Here is a 19681-nt window from a genome sequence, read left to right on the forward strand (position 1 = left end):
TATAAAGCTGGATCTCTTTACTTGATCCTAATCCAAGGTTAGCAAGTATATTTCCATTATTTCTTCTGAGAAAGTATAGTTTTCAAACAAAATCCTTCTACTTCAAGTTGTTTAATTCACATTTTTAAATAATTATCTTTTGTGGAATTATTTTATGGCTATTGTTTAGTACTTCAGTGGACTTATGATCTTATCAATATTTTACCAATCTAGTTCAAATTACAGCCCATCTATTCCTTCTCATCCTAATCTGCCCAGCCTTCTGGAAGTCATCTATGTTTCCTCATCTCTAAAACAAGGAGGTTAGATTCAAGAACCTCTGTGGTCCCTTCCTTATCTAAATCTCCCACCCTATGGTCTTACCATGACTACATTTATTTTGACTTTTGTTGTCAGTAATCAGTTGAAAGTTCATATGATGTTTTGTGATATAGTCCACTGGTCATCATGTCCAATACCTTCCTTATTGTTTCTTGAAGTTAGTATTCAGTATAGATAAGCATTAAGATTATGCACTATATAATCCTTTGACCTATTTCATTTTCTAATGACAGTGTTTTCCTTCTTTCTCCCTTGTGTGTACCTTTACATTCAGAACACCAGATATCAAAGTGTATGTTGACTTGGTCGGGTAGATTTTGTCAAACGCTTTGTACTATTTCTTTCTGACTTGATGTACTGAACAGATGGTGACATATGTATGCACTGCCATCATCTTCATGTAGTCATTTGGTAATTGTTCATCATCAGCATTGCAAGATGAAATAACCAGATTTCCTTACAAAATGATGTTTCCTTCTCTTCGGGCACAAGATGAAACCATTTCTGTCAACTCCTTTATTTGCCTCTCTGAGGATCACCTATAAGACATCCTTTAGCCAACGTTTCTTCACATTTTCTTCTTTTACTTATAGCAAGAATATTTGTATTAATGTGCTTTACTTCTTTCAGGAGTGTAACATTATACTGGATATTAGACAATGATCCCATGGTTAGAGTACCAATAGTTAAATTTGTGTGGGTATTCTAAAACTTGTGTGATCCTTAGCATTCTCTGCTCCCTTTTTTTCTACCACTGTCTCTGTAGAAATTAAGAGGGATACACAGAACTAAGAGGTTTTTTACTTCATTTCATAGGTTTCCTAACATAGCCAAAGAATTCATTACTTAGTACAATAATTAGCCAAAATGCAGTTAATGAGCCCCCTGCCAGACCCCACACTGTAATATCAGGACCCTACTTTAAGCCTTCCTAACTTGGGAGAACCTTCTAGGACCTGTACCTGCTGAAGTAACCTTCATGAGCCTATAGTCACCTACATGCCATGACAAAGTCAGTCACTCAGCAGTCATTTATTAAGAGCTTAATATGTGCTAATTGTTGTTCAGTCATTCAGTCTTGTCTGACTCTTCATGACCCATGTGGACCAACTGTATCCATGGGATTTTCTTGGCAAAGATACTAGTAGAGGGGCAGCTAGGTGGCGCAGTGGATAAAGCACCAGCCCTGGATTCAGGAGTACCTGAGTTCAAACCCGGCCTCAGACACTTAACACTTACTGGCTGTGTGACCCTGGGCAAGTCACTTGACCCCCATTGCCCTGCCAAAAAACCAAAAACCAAAAGATACTACTAGAGTGGTTTTCCATTTCCTTTTCTGCAGGCAGGGGGTAAGTCACTTGCCCAGGATCACACAGCTAGTAAGTATCTGTGGTCATATTTGAACTCTGGTCTTTTTGATTCTAGACTATGTACTAGACCATGTGATAAGTGCTGCTGATACAAATTAAAGCAAAAAGAAAGACTATTCTTCCCCTCAAGGAGCTTACATTCTATTAGGGAAGACTTTCTCTAAAAGGGTAGCTGAAAAGTAAGGTGGGAGGATAGTGTACCTAGGCAGGGTGTAGTAACTGGAGAATCAGGAATGACTAGTTTGGAGCCCTTCCCCAAAATTAAGGTTCTGGGAAGAATGGGAGAAGGTTGTTGTTTTTGTTTTTTTTTTAAGGGAGAAGAATTTTGTTAAGTTTTCAGTAATTGGAGAAGTATTTTTGTCAAATTCAAATGAAAAAATATTTTAAACCTAACCATAATTTCAATTTATTAAAAATGAAATTCAAGTTATCACTTCAAAACTGAGGAAAAGAGTCAGAAAAGAATTCCAAATGAAAATATTATCTTAATATTACTAATAAATTTGCTAATCAGTAGTTGAAGCCTTAACTTCTTCCTTAATCTAACCATGCAGGAGCAGCTGGGTGGCACAGTGGATAGAGCACCAGCCCTGGATTCAGGAGGACCTGAGTTCAAATCTGGCCTCGGACACTTAACACACTTACTAGCTGTGTGACCCTGGACAAGTCACTTAACCCTAATTGCCTCACCAAAAATTAAAAAAAAAAAATCTAACCATGCAATGACTTAAAATAATGTGCCATTATGCCACATTTCTTAGAAGTAGCACTTATCAAGTGTTACTTTTGTATCTGCCACAAAGTGTAGGCAGTGTTAATTAGCAATATCCCAAAATACAATTTATAATTGATATGAGTCAAGCATGGAATGAATATCTTTGCTCGTAATTGTAAAATGAAAATACCTATTATTTTGATCAACAAACTTAACATTTAGTTACTATCTTCCTATCCTACTAAAGCATTCACTTGTGCTTTAAATAGAGGCCAGAAATAGAGACAGCTAGATAGCACAGTGGATAGAGAACTGGTCCTGGAGTCAGGAGGACATGAGTTCAAATTCAGCCTGGAACATTTACTAGTTGTGTGACTCTGAGCAAGTTACTTCAATCTGCCACAGTTTCCTAAACTGTAAAATGGGTATAATCCTAAGACCTGCCTTCCCAGGATTGTTGTGAAGATCAAATGAGATAAAATGTATAAAATGCTTAGCATGGTAGCTGGTATAGAAGCACTTAATAAATTCTTATTCCTTTTTCTTCCCCCTTATAGAACAAGCCTAAGAGCTTATTATTTAAATAGGTAAGTGTGAAATATGTGATAGAAATCTGTGCTACAGCCTTTGGTCCTAATTTGTTCTAATTTACAAGTAAATTACATGGAATGTTTGAATTCAGACAGAATTAGTTATAACTATAAACTTTGTGACCATTTCTTTCTTCTTCTTCAGAGGAATAGTAAAACAGAAATTAAAATCTAGTTAGCTTTTGTCAAGTCAAGAAAGAATGGGTCTTACGTTTTCATCATGATGCTTCCTCTGTTACATTATATACAGTGGTTGGCTAAGTGGAGCACTTATATCATGAGCAAAATCAGTAGAGTTGGGGGCAGCTGGGTGGCACAGTGGATAGAGCACTAGCCCTGGATTCAGGAGGACCTGAGTTCAAATCCAGTCTCAGACACTTTACACTTACTAACTGTGTGACCCTGGGCAAGTCACTTAACCCTCATTGCCCCACAAAATTTTTTTAAAAAAATCAATGGAGTGAACTTCATTTTTACAGATGATTTTATTTTCTTAATAAAGGATAAATTGTAAATCCTTAATTAAGGATAAATTGTAAATCCTTGTCCATAATAACTTATAATAAATTATTATAAAGTATCATCTAGAACAGATCTTGTTTTTCAAAAGCTATATGAAACTATGTTGAGATTTATATTACAAAAAAACAGGTGTAGATAATCTTTTTTTTTTTTTTTTTTTGCGTGGGACAGTGAGGGTTACGTGACTTGCCCAGGGCCACACAGCTAGTAAGTGTCAAATGTCTTGGGTCACATTTGAACTCAGGTCCTCCTGAATCCAGGGCCAGTGCTTTATCCACTGCACCACCTAGCTGCCTCTGTAGATAATCTTTAAGGCAGTTTTTCTACATTGCGTATAATCAGCACCAATACTCATTCTCTTAATAAGTGCAAAGTTTATTTGGAAACATTTCATAGTTCTTTTAGATTCTCCGTTAACATGCACATAATACCACTTTTTATTGTGGCTGTTCAACAGTTGTTTAGAGAAATCCATCAGAACTTGAAAAATGTATCTGTTTTTACCAAAAAAAAGAGAGAGTATCTTTTCTAATATTTTTCATTGATCCTAGAAAAATATTTAATTGTAAGGGAAAAAATCCATGTATTCCCAGAATTTCTTCTCTAGTAAGATTTTTTTCCTTTCTATTTCCCCCAAACCAGACCATGACTAGTGAAATGCTTTTCTGTAAATCATGATCAGTGTCCTGTTGTTTGTTTTCATTTGAGAATAGTTATGTTGAATAGAAGCCTTGCAAAAGTCTTTTAGTAGTCACCCAAACGCTATTCACTATAAATTAATTATTTATAATAGTAATGTGACATATTGTTTTAGAATCTTAAGATCATAAATTTAGATATGGAAAGTGTTTTGGAGGTCATGTAATTCAAGCCTTCATTTTCCCAGATAAACAGTCCCCGAGAGTCATTCATTCAACTGGAATTTATTAAGCACTTATTATATTGCAGACACTGATATCAAATTTTACTTTTTTCTGCCTCAAAGTGTAAGCAGTGTTAATTAGCATTTTCCTAAAATATAGTTTGTGACTGATGTGATTCAAGGATTTGGAATATCATTGCTCTTTATGGTAAAGTGAAAATACCTATTTGATCAAAGACAAACTCTGTCTTCCAATACTGCTAACATGCTCACTTGTACTTTAAATAAAGGCCAGACATAGAAGCAGCCAGATACAGCACAGTAGATAGAGAACTAGGCCTTTGAAGAAAAGCCAAAAACAAAAAGAAAACAAAAATAATCACTGTTCTCAAGGACTTCACAGTCTAATAGGGAAATAGCATGCATACAGCTTTGTACAGACAATATATATACAGAATAATTTGGAGGTGGTCTCAGAAGGGCCCTAAAACTAAGCACATGTAGGAAAGGCATTTAGACATGAGACCTTTTTTTTTTTTTTTTTGGCGAGACAATTGGGGTTAAATGACTTGCCCAGGGTCACAGAACTAGTAAGTGTTAAGTGTCTGAGGCCGGATTTGAACTCAGGTCTTCCTGATTCCAGGGCTGGTGCTCTATCCATTGTGCCACCTAGCTGCCCCTAGACAAGAGACTTTAGCTGAGACTTGAAGGAAACTAGGTGAGCTAGGAAGGAGAGAGACAGAGACAGAGACAGAGACAGAGACAGAGAACAAATGAAATGAAAATAAATGAGTGAATGAATGAATGAATGAGAGCATTCCAGGCCTGTGAACGGCCAAAGAAAATGCTTGATGTTGGGTGAAGGAATGTTCTATGCAAGGAATGGCAAGAAAATCAATGTCATTGCATTGCAGAGTATGTACAGTAAGATGTAAGAAGACGAGAAAGATAAGAGGCGAGGTTAAGATGGATTGGAAAACCAGAGGATTTTATACAGAGAAGTTTATTGAATTGAGGATGGCAGGAGAATGATAGGATCAGACTTGTGCTTTAGGAAGGTTAATTTTACAGCTGAGTGGAGGGTGATCTGAGATGGGAAGACACTTAAGGCAGGGAAGACCAGTCAGTTAGTTATTGTGGTTGTATAGATGTGAGGTTATAAGTATAGTCTCAGTTTCAGAGGAGAAAAAGAGGCATATACAAGAGGTGTTAAAAAGGTAAAAACTACAGGACTTGCCTTGACTTCTGACTAGAGATGGGTGGTGAGAGAGTGAGGAATTGAGAATGACACCTAGGTCGTGAGCATAGGTGACTGGGAATATGGTGGACCCTCAACAATAAAAGGGAAATCAAAACAAGGGGAGAGTTTGGGGGAAGATAATGGATTCAGTTTTGATTATGTTGAATTTAAGATGTCTTCAGGCACTGACTAGCTATGTGACCCTGGGCAAGTCATTTAATCTCAGTCTGCCTCGACTTCCCCATCTGTAAAATATGAATAACAGTACCTATTTCCCTATGTGGTTGTGAAGATAAAGTTACATATTTATAATCTACTTTATAGATTCTAGTTTCTGTTGTTGCTGCTGTTGTTATTGTTTTTGGATATCTATCTTGAGATGTCTAAAATAGGCATTTGGAAATTTGAGACTGGGGTTCAGGAGACCCCAGAGTAGATCTGGGAATCATCTGTGTAGAGATAATAACTGAAACCATAGAAGCTAATGAGGTCACCGAGAGAAATAGCATAAAGGGAGAAGAGAATAGGTCCCTAGACAGAGCCTTGAGGCATGCCCACTGTTAGTAGGTCTGACCTGAATGAAGATGTAGCAGACAGAGTGGTCAGACAGTATCACAAAAACTTGGAGAGAAGAGAGTTCCAGGAGAGAGAGATCAGCCTTGTCAGAGGCTAGAGGCTGAAGAGAGGGCAAAGAGAGTGAGGGGTTGAAATGACTGGCCTAGGATAACCCAGATATTAAGAAATATAGATGGGGCGGGGGGAAGGAGGCAGGGGAGAGAGAGAGAAAGAGAGAGAGGATTTGAACCCGTAAACTCCAGCTCCGAATCCAGCATACTTTCCACTGTGCCAAAGCAGACATATTAGGAAGTGGTTTGTTTTGGTTTTTTCTCCAGACCAAATATGTAATGGAAAATTTTATGCCCTTCAGAGTGAGTATTTTGAGCTATGAATCTTTTCTTAAATTTTATTAAGATGACTTTTATTTAAATCTTACAGTTTTCAGAATATAGCCTTTGATTGCCCAAGGGTGTTTAGGACTATAGCCTTATATTGATTTTTCAGAAAGATTTTTATCAGTTTTCTTCAAGAATAGCATAAATAATAACTTCTGTTCACAAAAATATTTTCAAAGCATATCCGAATTTCATTAAAGTTAGTGATTAATTAGATTTGAAATTTATTTTAGTTCCAAGTGTACATCCTTATTTAAGGAAAATGGAGTTTTATTTTGCTAATCTATAATCAAAGTGAATTTACATTTTTCATATGCAATATTTTCCTATAATATCTCTAAATACATAATACATATAACATTTGCAATATAAATTTTTTTGTTCATTTTGTTGTTGTTTTGTTTTTTTTTAAGTGAGGCAATTGGGGTTAAGTGACTTGCCAAGGGTCACACAGCTAGTAAGTGTTAAGTGTCTGAGGCCAGATTTGAACTCAGGTACTCCTGACTCCAGGGCTGGTGCTCTATCCACTGTGCCACCTAGCTGCCCCCTCATTTTTAAAATAAAGTATTTTGATAGCATGCTTGCCTTCTCTTTTGACTCCACCATTCTGTAAGAATTCTGAAGAAAAGCCTTTATATTTAAAGGCTTCTGATTCTATTTAAATAGCCACCTTTGGATAGTGTTTATTTTTCTTTTGTTTTTTTTCTTTTTGGTGGGGCAATGAGGGCTAAGTGACTTGCCGGATTTGAACTCAGGTACTCCTAGTGGCAGCTAGGTGGCACAGTGGTTAAAACACCAGCCCTGGATTCAGGAGTACCTGAGTTCAAATCTGGCCTCAGACACTTGACACTTACTAGCTGTGTGACCCTGGACAAGTCACCAAAAAAAAAAGCGAATGCATCAAAATATTTCATTAGCTCTAAAAAACAAATTTAATTTAGGGGTTTTTATTTGACTTCCATTAAGTTTAATAAGATTTATGTTGTATTAAGAATTTAGGCTCACATTTCTTTTTTTTTTTTAAATAATTTAGGGTCATAAGATTCAGCATATGATTAATAGTATAGTACTATAGGACCTACTGGAGAGCTCTCCATGACCCTTTTTTGGGGGGAGGGGGAATGATTTTATTAATGTATAGAGCTCTTCTACTGGCGCACATTGGTGGCCTAATTGCAAAGTTTGGTATTAGACAATTGCCAGAGAATATCGAAAAGTTTAATGATTTGCCTTGTCATATAGCAAATTTATATTAGGGATTGAACTTGAACCCAGGTGTTCCTAACTCCAAGGCCAGCACTCTGTCCACTATAGTATAATGCCACAGATCAATTAAAATTGGGTCGGAGGGTACAGGGTATTCATTTTAAAACTCCCAATAGAGGAGACATTGAGAAACCAAGCATTGTAGAGTAGGAGGAGGAGAAAAAGATAGCTTCCTCCTCTCCCCATGTTGACAGTGATTTTTTTTTTAATCTTACTCAAGAACCAGTGCACATTAGATATGAGAGCTGTGGTATAAATAGGAAATTAAAAAATTGAAGGAAATGGCGGGCATTTTTGTTGCAGGTATAAGATGTTATGGCATGATTTAATTTCTAAACATTATTATAAAGATTAAAAAGATACAGCATTTACTAAGGATTTTCAAATGTTGATATCTTTATAAGTTTATCTGAAAAGTGAGTGAATTCAAAATTGTTTTGAAGTCACAGTTGCCATAGGCAACCAAACATCTGCAGTTGACATTAATTACATTTAAATTCACCCTTTAGTAAATGCTAATTTTTTGTGATTAAAGGGTAATGATGCCCACAGAGTAGTACACCTTAATATTGTTGTAGTTCCTGTAGAAAATAATAATAATAATTAGGTTTTCTTTCAGAGGTCAAGAAATGTCAGTGTTCAGATAAAACACATCACTCTGCCTCCGGAATAAATTGGCCACCTGGAGGTCACTGCCTTGTCATTTTCCTTTTAGAATTAGTTTCATTTTATGTTTCATCTCATACATCTTCACAGTCATTTCACACATTTGAGAAGTTTACAGTTTGTATGAATATTTTTACTTAAAAAATGTATATCAATTCCTTCTTGCTAAAAACTTGTGCTATATCTGAGGAGCAAATGATAAAATGCATAATAGGGCAAATGAAGCAGATTTTAGCTATACATTTCATTTAGCTATTCATTTGCACACTATTAACAATAATTGTATTTTGTAATTATCTTATAGTAATTATGCTGTAAAAAAGCAAGCAACAATTTTTATTCTTGACAAAAATCAGTAATATCGTAGGATGAGCTTAGCTGCATATAGGCCACAAAAGGTATTATGTAAATATTAAGCAAAAATAATTTTGGGTTCCTACTATATAAGAATAAAATAAGAAAAATATATAGATAAGGCACATATATTGAAAGCAATGTCTGGAAAATAATTGAATGTGACACTTTATAGTCACATTGGATTCCTCATTTGGGACATACTTTTAGGTAAATGAAAAAGTTAGACAAATCCTTTCACATGCAATTCAACATTTATTAAGTTCCTAATATAAATATAATATGTGATACTTATACATAATAGTTGGGATCTTCCAGAAGACTTTAATTGATTAATTTCAAAGTATTTGGCCTGGATTTTGTAAAAGGTAAAATTAATAAGTGATCAGATAATTAAAGCCTGTCTTGTTTCCTTTCAGGGACCAAACTAATTTGTTTTCATTAGGAAATTCTTCCTAAATGTCTCATTGGGCCAGGCGTTTTCCTAGAGTTTCTAGAATGAGTTTGATCATTCTGATTCTATTTGGTGGTACAACGTAATAACTTTACTGTTTCTTATCTACAAAAAAATAAGTCAACAATTTTTTCCCTTTAAATTCTTTTGAAAATTTCAATCTTGTACATTGGTACAAAAGAATAGTCTTGTTATTTAGCATCGAATCTCAAATAAAAAATGCCAAAGGCAATTTCTTATAAAATTCTAACATCTTGTTATTCCTATATCTCTCTTTGGTGTTTTAAAAGAGGCATGTTTAAGTAAATATTAGATTCATATATATAAGCATAGATAAAAAATGCTAGGGAATGGCAGATATAAATGCAAAGCTCTAACAGATAAGTGGGAAATACATGGAGTCTGTGAAGAGAAAAGCCTTTCTTGTTTTTGCTTTTTGTGCTGTCTATGCTTAACCCGACCAGCACAAATGCTGTCCTTCTTTTATTTATTTAAGTCATTATAGCCAAATTCTCATGTCTAATCAATACCTTCTGATGGGTTCCTTTTTAAAAAATCATTCTGCATAATTCAAGTCAGACAACTTGACATTTCATTAGTATAAGCCCTTAGAAGAATATTGAAATTTACTTGGTTTTGAGTGAATCAAAATTGTTCTTATTGTGACTCATTTAACCACTGGTAAATGGCTTCCAAAAATGGGCCAAAATATAACAAAAGAACAGTAGAAGAAAAATTGCATATGAAATGACAGGCATGATCTTTCCCAAAACACACTGAGACCATAATGTTGAGTTTTCCTCAAATAGTTTAACTAACCTCTAAAAAAGGAAACTGTAGACAAAGGAGGCCAGAACCTTAATTGGAAAGGGAGCTCCAAAGCCTTTCCACATTAATGATTAAATCAAGTTCTAGGAATAGAAATATTCAATACATAATCAATATTCTTGCTATTCCAATTTGCATCTACATAGAACATGCTTATATTAGTTGTCTAGTAAACTTTCTAGACATAATTAGTTAAGGTGGCAGCTGTTGTCTTTCCCACACAATGCTTGTGTGGTTTATAACATTAAAAAGGGATGGAAATTTTATAGGTTATGTGATTCCTAATAATTGATTATAGAAAACTAAATAGAATCTTCAATCAAGATCATCATCAAAAACAAATGCTTAAAAGGTGATAACCATAGGTAAATTAGGAGAGGAAGGAATAGTTTACCTCTCAGATTTGTAGAAAGGAGAACAGTTTATGACCGAGCAAGAGATAGAGAATATTATGAAATGCAAAATGGATGATTTTGATTACATTAAATTAAAAAGGTTTTGTACAAACAGAAGCAATGCATCCAAAATTAGAAGGGAGGCAGGAAGCTTGGAAACAATTTTTATAGCCAGTGTTTCTGATAAAGGCCTCATCTCTAAAATATATCAGGAACTAAATCAAATTTATAAGAATCCAAGTCATTCCCCAATTGAGAAATGGTCAAAGGATATGAACAGGCAGTTTTCTGATGAAGAAATCAAAGCTATCTATTACCATATGAAAAAATGCTCTAAATCACTATTGATTAAAGAAATGCAAATTAAAACAACTCTGAGGTACCACCTGACACCTATCAGATTGGCTAATATGATAAAAAAGGAAGATAATAAATGTTGGAGAGGCTGTGGGAAAATTGGAACACTAATGCATTGTTGGTGGAGTTGTGAACTGATCCAACCATTCTGGAGAGCAATTTGGAACTATGCCCAAAGGGCTATAAAGCAGTGCATACCCTTTGACCCAGCAATCCCACTATTAGGTCTTTTTCCCAAAGAGATTATAAAAAAAGGGAAAAGGACCCACATGTCCAAAAATACTTATAGCTGCTCTTTTTGTGGTGGTAAGGAATTGGAAACTGAGGGGATGCCCATCAATTGGGGAATAGCTGAACAAGTTGTGGTATATGAATGTAATGGAATACTATTGTGCTGTAAGAAATGATGAGCAGGCAGATTTAAGAGAAACCTGGAAGGACTTACATAAACTAATGCTGAGTGGGATGAGCAGAACCAGGGGAACATTGTACACAGTATCAATAACATTTTGTGTTGATCAACTGTGAAAGACTTGACTCTTCTCAGCAATACAGTGGTCCAAGATAGTTCCAAAGGACTCATGATGGGAAATAGTCTCCAAATCCTGGAAAAAAAAAAAAAAAGAACTGTGGAATCTAAATGCAGATTGAACCATACTATTTCTATTGTTTTTTGTTGTTGTTTTTCTTTTTTGAAGTTTTTCCTTTTTGCTCTGATTATTCTCTCATAACATGACAAATGCAGAAATATGTTTAATGTGATTGTACATATATAACCTATGTCAGATTGCTTGCTGTCTAGGGGAGGGAGGGAGAAAAATTTGAAACTTGAAATCTTATAAAAACAAATGTTGAAAACTATCTCTACATGTAACTAGAAAATAATAAAATACTTTTGTAGAGGGAAAAAAACAACAAATGTTATTGGGCAATAACTACCTACACTGATTTCCTTATTTCTTAACCATTTATGTAAAGTCCAACTTACATCATATTTCCTCTGTGATGTATGCTAACTTATCAAAAGCCTTTAGCACTGTTTTTTATTCATAGTTTTCATAGATAATAGGATCCTAGATATAGAGGTCAAAAGGATCTTAGAGGCCATTTGGTCCTACTCTCTCATGTTATAGACATGGAACCTATAACCTCTTTAGAAAGGTCACAGAGGTACTAAGCAACAAAGCTTCTTAAACTCAGGCCCAATTTCAAATCCAGTAGACTTTCCTCTTTTCCACTTTCTTTCTCTAAAAATGTCTTGTGTCCTGAATCTCCTCGCCATCAAAAAGTTATCTCTTCTTTTTCTGACATAGTATGTATTTCTCCCACACACTTATTAAATCATGTCATTAATATATTTGTCCTATCATGTAATTAGTATTATATTTATCTCAGCATATATGTACTCATCAGTAAATTTCTTAAAAGGAGAGATTATATCTAATTTATTATTTCTGTGTTTTCTCTAGCAAAATGAATTTCATGTGGTAGGTATTTTTATAAGTAGTTGATACATGAATGAATTAGCCTTGAAGGCAAGGCATAGGACATAGTTTCTGAAGTGCCTGGATGTGTGCTTAATGCCTCAAGCAGTACTTGCCTGTCACAGGCTCTGTATATTTGATCATGATGTTGTTCAGTCATTTCAGTTGTATCCAACTCTTTGTGACTCATTTGGGGTTTTCTTGGCAAAGATATTGGAGTCACTTGCCATTTTCTTCTCTAGCTCATTTTACTGATGAGGAATGGAGGTAAACAGGGTTAAATGATTTCCCCAGGGTCATACACCCAGTAAGTGTCTGAGGCTAGATTTGAACTTAGAAAGATGAATCTTTCTGACCATAGGTCCAGCACTCTATCTACTGCACCAACTAGTTGCCCTGTGATTGTAATATAATAAGGGTTTCTGTGATGACAGTTTCTCAAGCAGTAGAACCATAGCAGTGTGACTATCTTCCAGACTTCTATGTAAACCATAAGCAAAGCCCCCAAAGACTGGGTTCATATATGCCATGTTTGATCCTGGAGGCTAACACCCCAAAGAGTCACTATAGATCTTTGGCTTATAGCTCCCATATCTAGTAATTCTACAAAATATATATCTTATATTTGGCTCATGTTTAGGTTTACCCCAAATAAAGTCATCAGGGTACCTGCTCCTGTGCAAGGACTCAAAGTAAAAATTCATGTGATAGAGACATCTTCTATTTTATTCCACAAAAATGGACTCATAGAGCCTGTGAACTGATGCAGAAATACAAAAATAGTCCAAGAGTTAAAGTACTTGGTTCACAGTCTTCCTCTCCTCTCCTATTCCTACCCTTATACTAGGGGACTTCAACATCTGTTAATATGCCCTCAAATCTTAACCTCTCAGTTCATAAGTCTCCTTAGATCCTATGACCTTTTCTTCCACTCTATCTCAGCCACAAACAAACATAATTAAACCCATAAGAACTGATGAGGTCACCAAGTGAGAGACCAGTGTAGTGAGAAAACAGACAAGACAGAGCGGGGCCTTGGGGTGTACCCACTGTTGCCTTTCTAACTTCATTATGCATTCCTGTTATCTGTACATTCTATAGTCTAGCTAAAATAGCCTTCTTAGTATTCCTCACATATGATACTCCATCTCCTACTTAGATGCTTTTGTTCTAGCCTCAGAACATCTTCTCTACCTCATAGATTTACTTCCTTTACAACTGGGCTCTTGCACAACCTTTTACATGAGTTCTCTTGTGTGATCCCCCCAAATGCTAATGTCCTCTCTCCATAAATTAACTAGTATCCATTTTGCATATATATGTGTGTGTGTGTGTGTGTGAATACATATGTATATTATATGTGTATGTATATATTTATATAGTATTCTCATGCATACATATGTACATATTTTGTTACCCCCCAATAGATTGTAGGCTACTTGAAGGCAAGAATTATTTCATCTTTGTCTTTTGTGATCTTTTCTTCTGAATGGCAAGTCTTTGGTCCAGACCACCATTTCTTAAGGTACAGGCCATGCTGACTTCATTCCAAACTCTACTCCTTACTTTCCAGACTTGTCCATCTCCTCCATAGCAGCCTTGCCCCTGCACAAGTACCTCCCCCACATACAGAGGCACTCACACCTGCTTTTAGCTCCCTTTTATGTGTTGTCTCCCTCCATTAGAATGTAAGCTCCTTGGAAGCAGTGCAATCTTTTTTTCTCATGTATTTATATCCTTAGCACAGTGCCTGGAACATACTAAGTGTGTGATAAATAAATGTTCACTGATTAATTAAACTATCCCATTAGCTCCCCTAATAAGGAAACTGAACTTGAGATTGTCATCAGGGCAGTCCTTTGACATTTTCATAAATCTTTATAATCAACCCATAGACAACCCTTTACAGACATAAAGTGTTGTCCTGTGGTTTGGATTCCACAATTCCCTCCCCCTCTTCTACCACAGCACCCTCCAGCCAAAGGCAAATAGATTTTTAGAGCTACTGGGGAAAAAAGCAATTCCTTCCCCGTAACACCTGTACTGTTCATATAACTAACTGGCTTTTATTCTCCACGTAAAATGCTGCCCATGAACTATGTAGCTAATCTTATAAGTTACCATGCTACGGTAAGAAATTTCTTTATTTTTCTACATGTTCCCAGCCAGGGAACTCTCCAATTTTGGACAACTCCTGAGGTTGGTTCTGCAAAGAAAATCTCCTTTCTCTGCCTAGTCAGATTTGGGGATCATGAAACCTGGAGAATTCAAAATCCTCTATATTCCACATATTACTGCCTGGGAACAACCCTCTCAGGCCCTGCAGGCCTGCATGTGCCTTCCTCAGCCATGTCCTTCCATTGGTGCCTTATCGCTAGAAACACTTAGATGGGAAAAGTTCATGCTCAGAATCTCTGCAAGCACATGCAATGCCTATGTCCCTCCACCAAAAGACTGGCTTTTCTAGTTCCTAAAAAGACTGTATAAGTAAAGGATTCACTCCCCACTCAGGACTAGACCTCATCTGCTGCATTTTGGTTTGTTTTCTGAACAGGGAAATGGACATCCAAAACAGGCTGAACTGGCTTCTCAGCGAACCCAGTCAATTGACCTCCTAAGGCCTGGTCTGTCAATTATTTTTTTTAGGCCACCCCAAACAGCCGGAAGTAATATGGAGTTCTCTGTACTTTTCAGCTAGTTACCAGTAGACTTGCCCACTCTACCCAGAGAAGTACATTTTAACATTTCTAAACAAAAGTATCTCTAATCATACCCTGCAATCTCATCCTGTCAGTTGGAGGAATTCATCAAGTTAATCAGGAGCTCCCATAACAACGCACTTTACATCCATGTTGCCTATATAGATTGGTGGTCTTAAATTACAAAACAGCTGAATATTATCATTAGCTACAAAGATGCCCATTTCAAGTATATTCTCTTAGATCACTTTGTCTCTCATTGGGAAGACAGCACCATTAGAGTTATTACATATAATTTTGTTGCCTATCTTAAGAATGAGAAAAGAAGTGGAATCACATGTACTTTGTTGATTTGATACAAAAACTGAAACTATTCTTTTTCTGAGGGATATATAATTCATTTTTTTTCTGGTTTCAGTGATATGAGTTCAAATAGCCATTATAAATCATCTGTATATTGTCTTAGCATGCCACATAGGCAGAATTTAATAGCTTAAAATACTGTATGTTTTGGTTGCATGTCATAGAAAAGGATCCATTTGCAAATTTTCATTAACATCATTTTCTATTTTTCTCCCCTTAGGAATTTATCATGGCATCCTGTATTGAATACTCAAACTAAAATGCGAATACCACATTCTCATGCATTTATTGATTTGAATAAAGATTTTACTGCAGGTGAGGTTTTTTCCGATTAAAAAAAGTGAATTTTTAAAATGTTGAACTGCTAACAGATTAATCTTTCATTTTAAATAGCACAATAGATATGAAATATTTGAAAACTACTAGATGTAGAAGAGACAAGACTTCAAGTCCCCAGTCAGTACCTTGGTTACTCACAGCTTCAGTTTCCTTATCTGTAAAATTAATGCTATAAATCAGAGGTGTCAGATGAAAGACATAATTTTGTGATTCTAAATCAGATTAAAATATAATTGGGAAATATTTAACAGACTAAATAAAAATATAATAAAACATAGATAATATTAATATGTGATTTTCTGAGTCAATATTTGTACTCAGGTTCACTAAAGCTTATGTAGGGGTTAGTGGCCCTGGTTTCTATTTGAATTTGATATCACTGCACAAAATGATTTCTCAAGTCCCTTCTAGTTCTTACATTACATAATTTTCAGTATTACAACTTAACTCTGTACCTCAGTTTCTTTATCTGCAAATATATTTACATTTCTCAATTTTCTCATAAGGTTTCTATGAAAAGCAATTGAGATAATTATGCAAAAACATTTTTGAAAGTTTAATGTCTTTATATAAAGCTATATGGTCTAAATTTTTATGATGATTAATTAGTGGTATCAAAGTAAATGGAAATTATTTTTTTATTTTGGTTTCTACATTATAAGAAAATGGAAAATTTTAGAAACATATTATAATCATTTTTTCAAAGTTCTATATGATAACACTTCATTAATTTTGATTCTACTCATTAGGAATTATGATCTTTTGGACATAAGCTAGCTAGCATTTACTTGCAGAGTGTATGAAAAAAGGTTGATTAAGTTAATTTTTGAAGGGAAGAGGTTGGTTCAGATCTGAAAAAAAGTATCCCTGATTGATATAGTCCATCAACTTGTCAGTAACTCAGAGTGTTAGAGGATTGTTTGGGGCACTGTATGCCTGAATTATCCGTGACCATACAGCTGATACATGTTAGAAGCAGAACTTTAACCCAGGTCTTACTGATTCCAGCATTCATCCCCAGTCTACCTCATCACACTTCCTTCAGTCTAAGCTAGTTATATAAATAAAAATTGCAAGGGAAACATCTAGTTTGCTTATGAAAGCCCACCTTTTGCAGCTGTTTCTTTAACATGAAATAACAATAATAATGACCCATATTTATATAGAACTTTAGTGTTTGCAAACTACTTTTTCTTACAGTAAGCCTGGGAGGAAGAAAAGAAGGTTAAATCAATCATTTAACCTCTCCAAACTTCAAATTCTCCATTTGTAATTCAAGGGATTTATAAAATTACAATCTCTAACATTTTCCATTTCAAAAAATTTCAAAACAGATTTAATAACATCCATTTGTACACAATGCACTTTTAGAAATCATTAAAACAAGTCTGATGAGATATCTAATTAACATAACTAATTATTTATGTTATTGAAATTAATATGGTTGCATTCCTTTGAAAATATTCTACCTCTACCTGTGTGCCCTTTCACCTCCCGAAGTCATACTTTTCTCTTCTGCAAAATAAGAGGGTTGGTCTAGATGTCCTCTCATTTCATTTCTAGATATATGCATGTTGTATATGTGTGTACTCTAATTCAGATTCAGTAATTAAGCTTGGACTCCCTATAATTATTCTTAATTAGTGAAGTTTTACCATGCTGGGTTGTTTTTTTTTCCATGAAGTTGGTGAAAATAATTCTGTCAAAGCTTTCAAAGCTCTAAAACAGAAAATCTCATTGTAGAATGTTACCGATTTCAGGTTAATTTAACACCCATGAATTGGGCCTTTTTTCTCTACTAGTTTTTCTCTGTTTAAAGTTATTTGTGGATATATTTAGGTTGGAGGAATAAGAAGCAGAAGGCTGATTTTGGTAAAGATGATTTAGTATCTTTAGTGAAAATATAATGATATTTTGAGTGGAATGCTAAGGAAATTCCTTTAAATTGTACTTTTGGCAAATTGAGATATTGATGCAAATGAAAAATCTTTTCTTGACTACCTTTTGAGTAGAGATAAATCTTATATAAATCTTAAGACATCCATTCTTTTTTTTTTTTTTTTATGGAAAGCACATCTTTATTGGCCATATAAACATCTCTGGTCAAGACATCCATTCTTATAAAGGGAAAACCCAGCTTACTTAGAGTCCGTTTAACTATTTTTTAAGTGAAAGGTAAAAGAATGGAAGAGTTCAGATCTAATAAAGAAATTTTATTACCCAGGTTTTAGGATCATATTACATGACTTTGGTGTTATGTTTGACAGTTATTCATATCAAGAAATCCTAGTATAACTTTTAAGAATTCCCTGACACAGCTGTAATAGAAGGTAGATGTTTTGACTGGGTCCTCTTTAATTTTGTTAAATAATTTAAATTTGGCCTTCACTATTCCATGACAGCCCTTTTATCCTTCACTCATTAGCTCTGTTATGCTCTCTACAAACAGTGTTCCATACCTCCACTCCTCTCCTCAAGAGACCCCTCCATCATGCTCTTTCCCTTTTTACAGAAAACCTTCCCTTCCAATTTATTGAAAAATAGAGGCTATCTTTATGAGCTCCCTCTTTTCACCCTATTCCACAATTCAGAACCCCTTTACATAATCCCCCTATTCTCACCTCTTTATTCTTTCTCTGAGAAAAAGGTAATCTTTCTTTTTGCCAAGACCAGCCTCTCTAATTGTGTCTCTTTCTTACCTGCTCTTCTGCTCCAGAATCTTGGCCCATCATTCATTCCATCATGGTCTCTTAAATCTTTCCATATCTACTGGTTCCTTCCCTGCTACTCCTTCTCAGTCTTTATTGGATCATTATCAATATTGTGCCCCCTAATTGTGGGAGTATTCTAAAGCTCTTTACTGATTCTTATTCTCTCTCTCTCTCTCTCATTGAATTCATATGGTTTTAAATTATCAACTCTGTGAATAACTCCTGCATCTACATATCCAGCCTGTTTCTCTCCACAGTTCCAGTCAATGAGTCAGTCAATCAGTAAGCATTTATATTCTATGCCCTTGTTATATGCTGGGCACTGTGTTAAGCATTAGGCATACAAATAAAGTCCCTGTCCTCAAAGAACTTATATAATGGAAAGGGTCAACTGGAACAGAATTGACCTCTAACCTGTGAATGACCAGAGCTGAACAGAGCAGGCCAGAGACAGGAGAGTCAGGAATTAAATAAAGTTTTATTTTAGGAGTGAGGAAAAAGACTTGCAAGCAAGGAGGAGCTATAGACACTTGTGCTGGGGCCCCACCCATAGTGGGGAGGCCCAAGGTAGTGTGGGGAGATTGCAATACTTATACTAGTGACTTCCCAGTAAGCTGTAGCCCTGACAATGAGAGAGCAGCAATCATGAGACAAGTTTGATCATTGCAGGACTCCCCAAGTTTGTCCAGTGTTAACACCTGGTGAATTATGGGACTAGCCCAGAAGGTGAGATTACCCAGAGGGTGATCACAAAGGATTGTTGTCTTGCTGAGGGCACAGTTGCTTGCTGGACCTTAGCTCTGGAAAACAGGGGCTTACACCAAGGTTTTAAGCCCGAGTGATTGGAAGGATGGTGGTGCCTGGACAGTAATCGGATTGTTCCGAAGACAAGAGAGTTTAAGGGGCAAGATAGCAAGTCCTATTTTGGACATGTTAACTTTGATGCACCTATGGAATATCCCGTTTGAGTTGTCTAAGAGGTAGCTGGTGATGTGTGAGTTAAGTCACCTTGAAGAGAGACTAGGGCTGGATACACAGAAGGAATTATCTACATAGGGATATTAATTGAACTCATAGGACCTAAGATAGTATAGAGTAAAAAGAAAAGATGAGACCCAGGACAGAGCCTTGGGGCACATATCACAACTGCCAATTGGATATTTCAAAGTCTATGCCTGTAGACATATCGATT

General features: G+C 35.6%; 1 protein-coding gene across 2 annotated transcripts in view; it reads left to right on the forward strand.

Annotated features, from left to right (window-relative positions):
- Positions 1-19681, forward strand: part of ITFG1 (integrin alpha FG-GAP repeat containing 1) — a 266663-nt gene that overhangs the window by 33326 nt on the left and 213656 nt on the right. Inside the window, exons 6-7 of one of the 2 annotated variants that reach the window (XM_043984576.1) lie at positions 2964-2993; positions 15660-15754. In XM_043984576.1, the coding sequence (XP_043840511.1) occupies positions 2964-2993; positions 15660-15754 (125 nt within the window). The remainder of the gene's footprint in view (positions 1-2963; positions 2994-15659; positions 15755-19681) is intronic. The other variant, XM_043984577.1, reaches the window with a different exon arrangement.

The sequence above is a fragment of the Dromiciops gliroides genome, chromosome 2 (assembly GCF_019393635.1).
Source record: "Dromiciops gliroides isolate mDroGli1 chromosome 2, mDroGli1.pri, whole genome shotgun sequence".
NCBI lineage: Eukaryota > Metazoa > Chordata > Mammalia > Microbiotheria > Microbiotheriidae > Dromiciops > Dromiciops gliroides.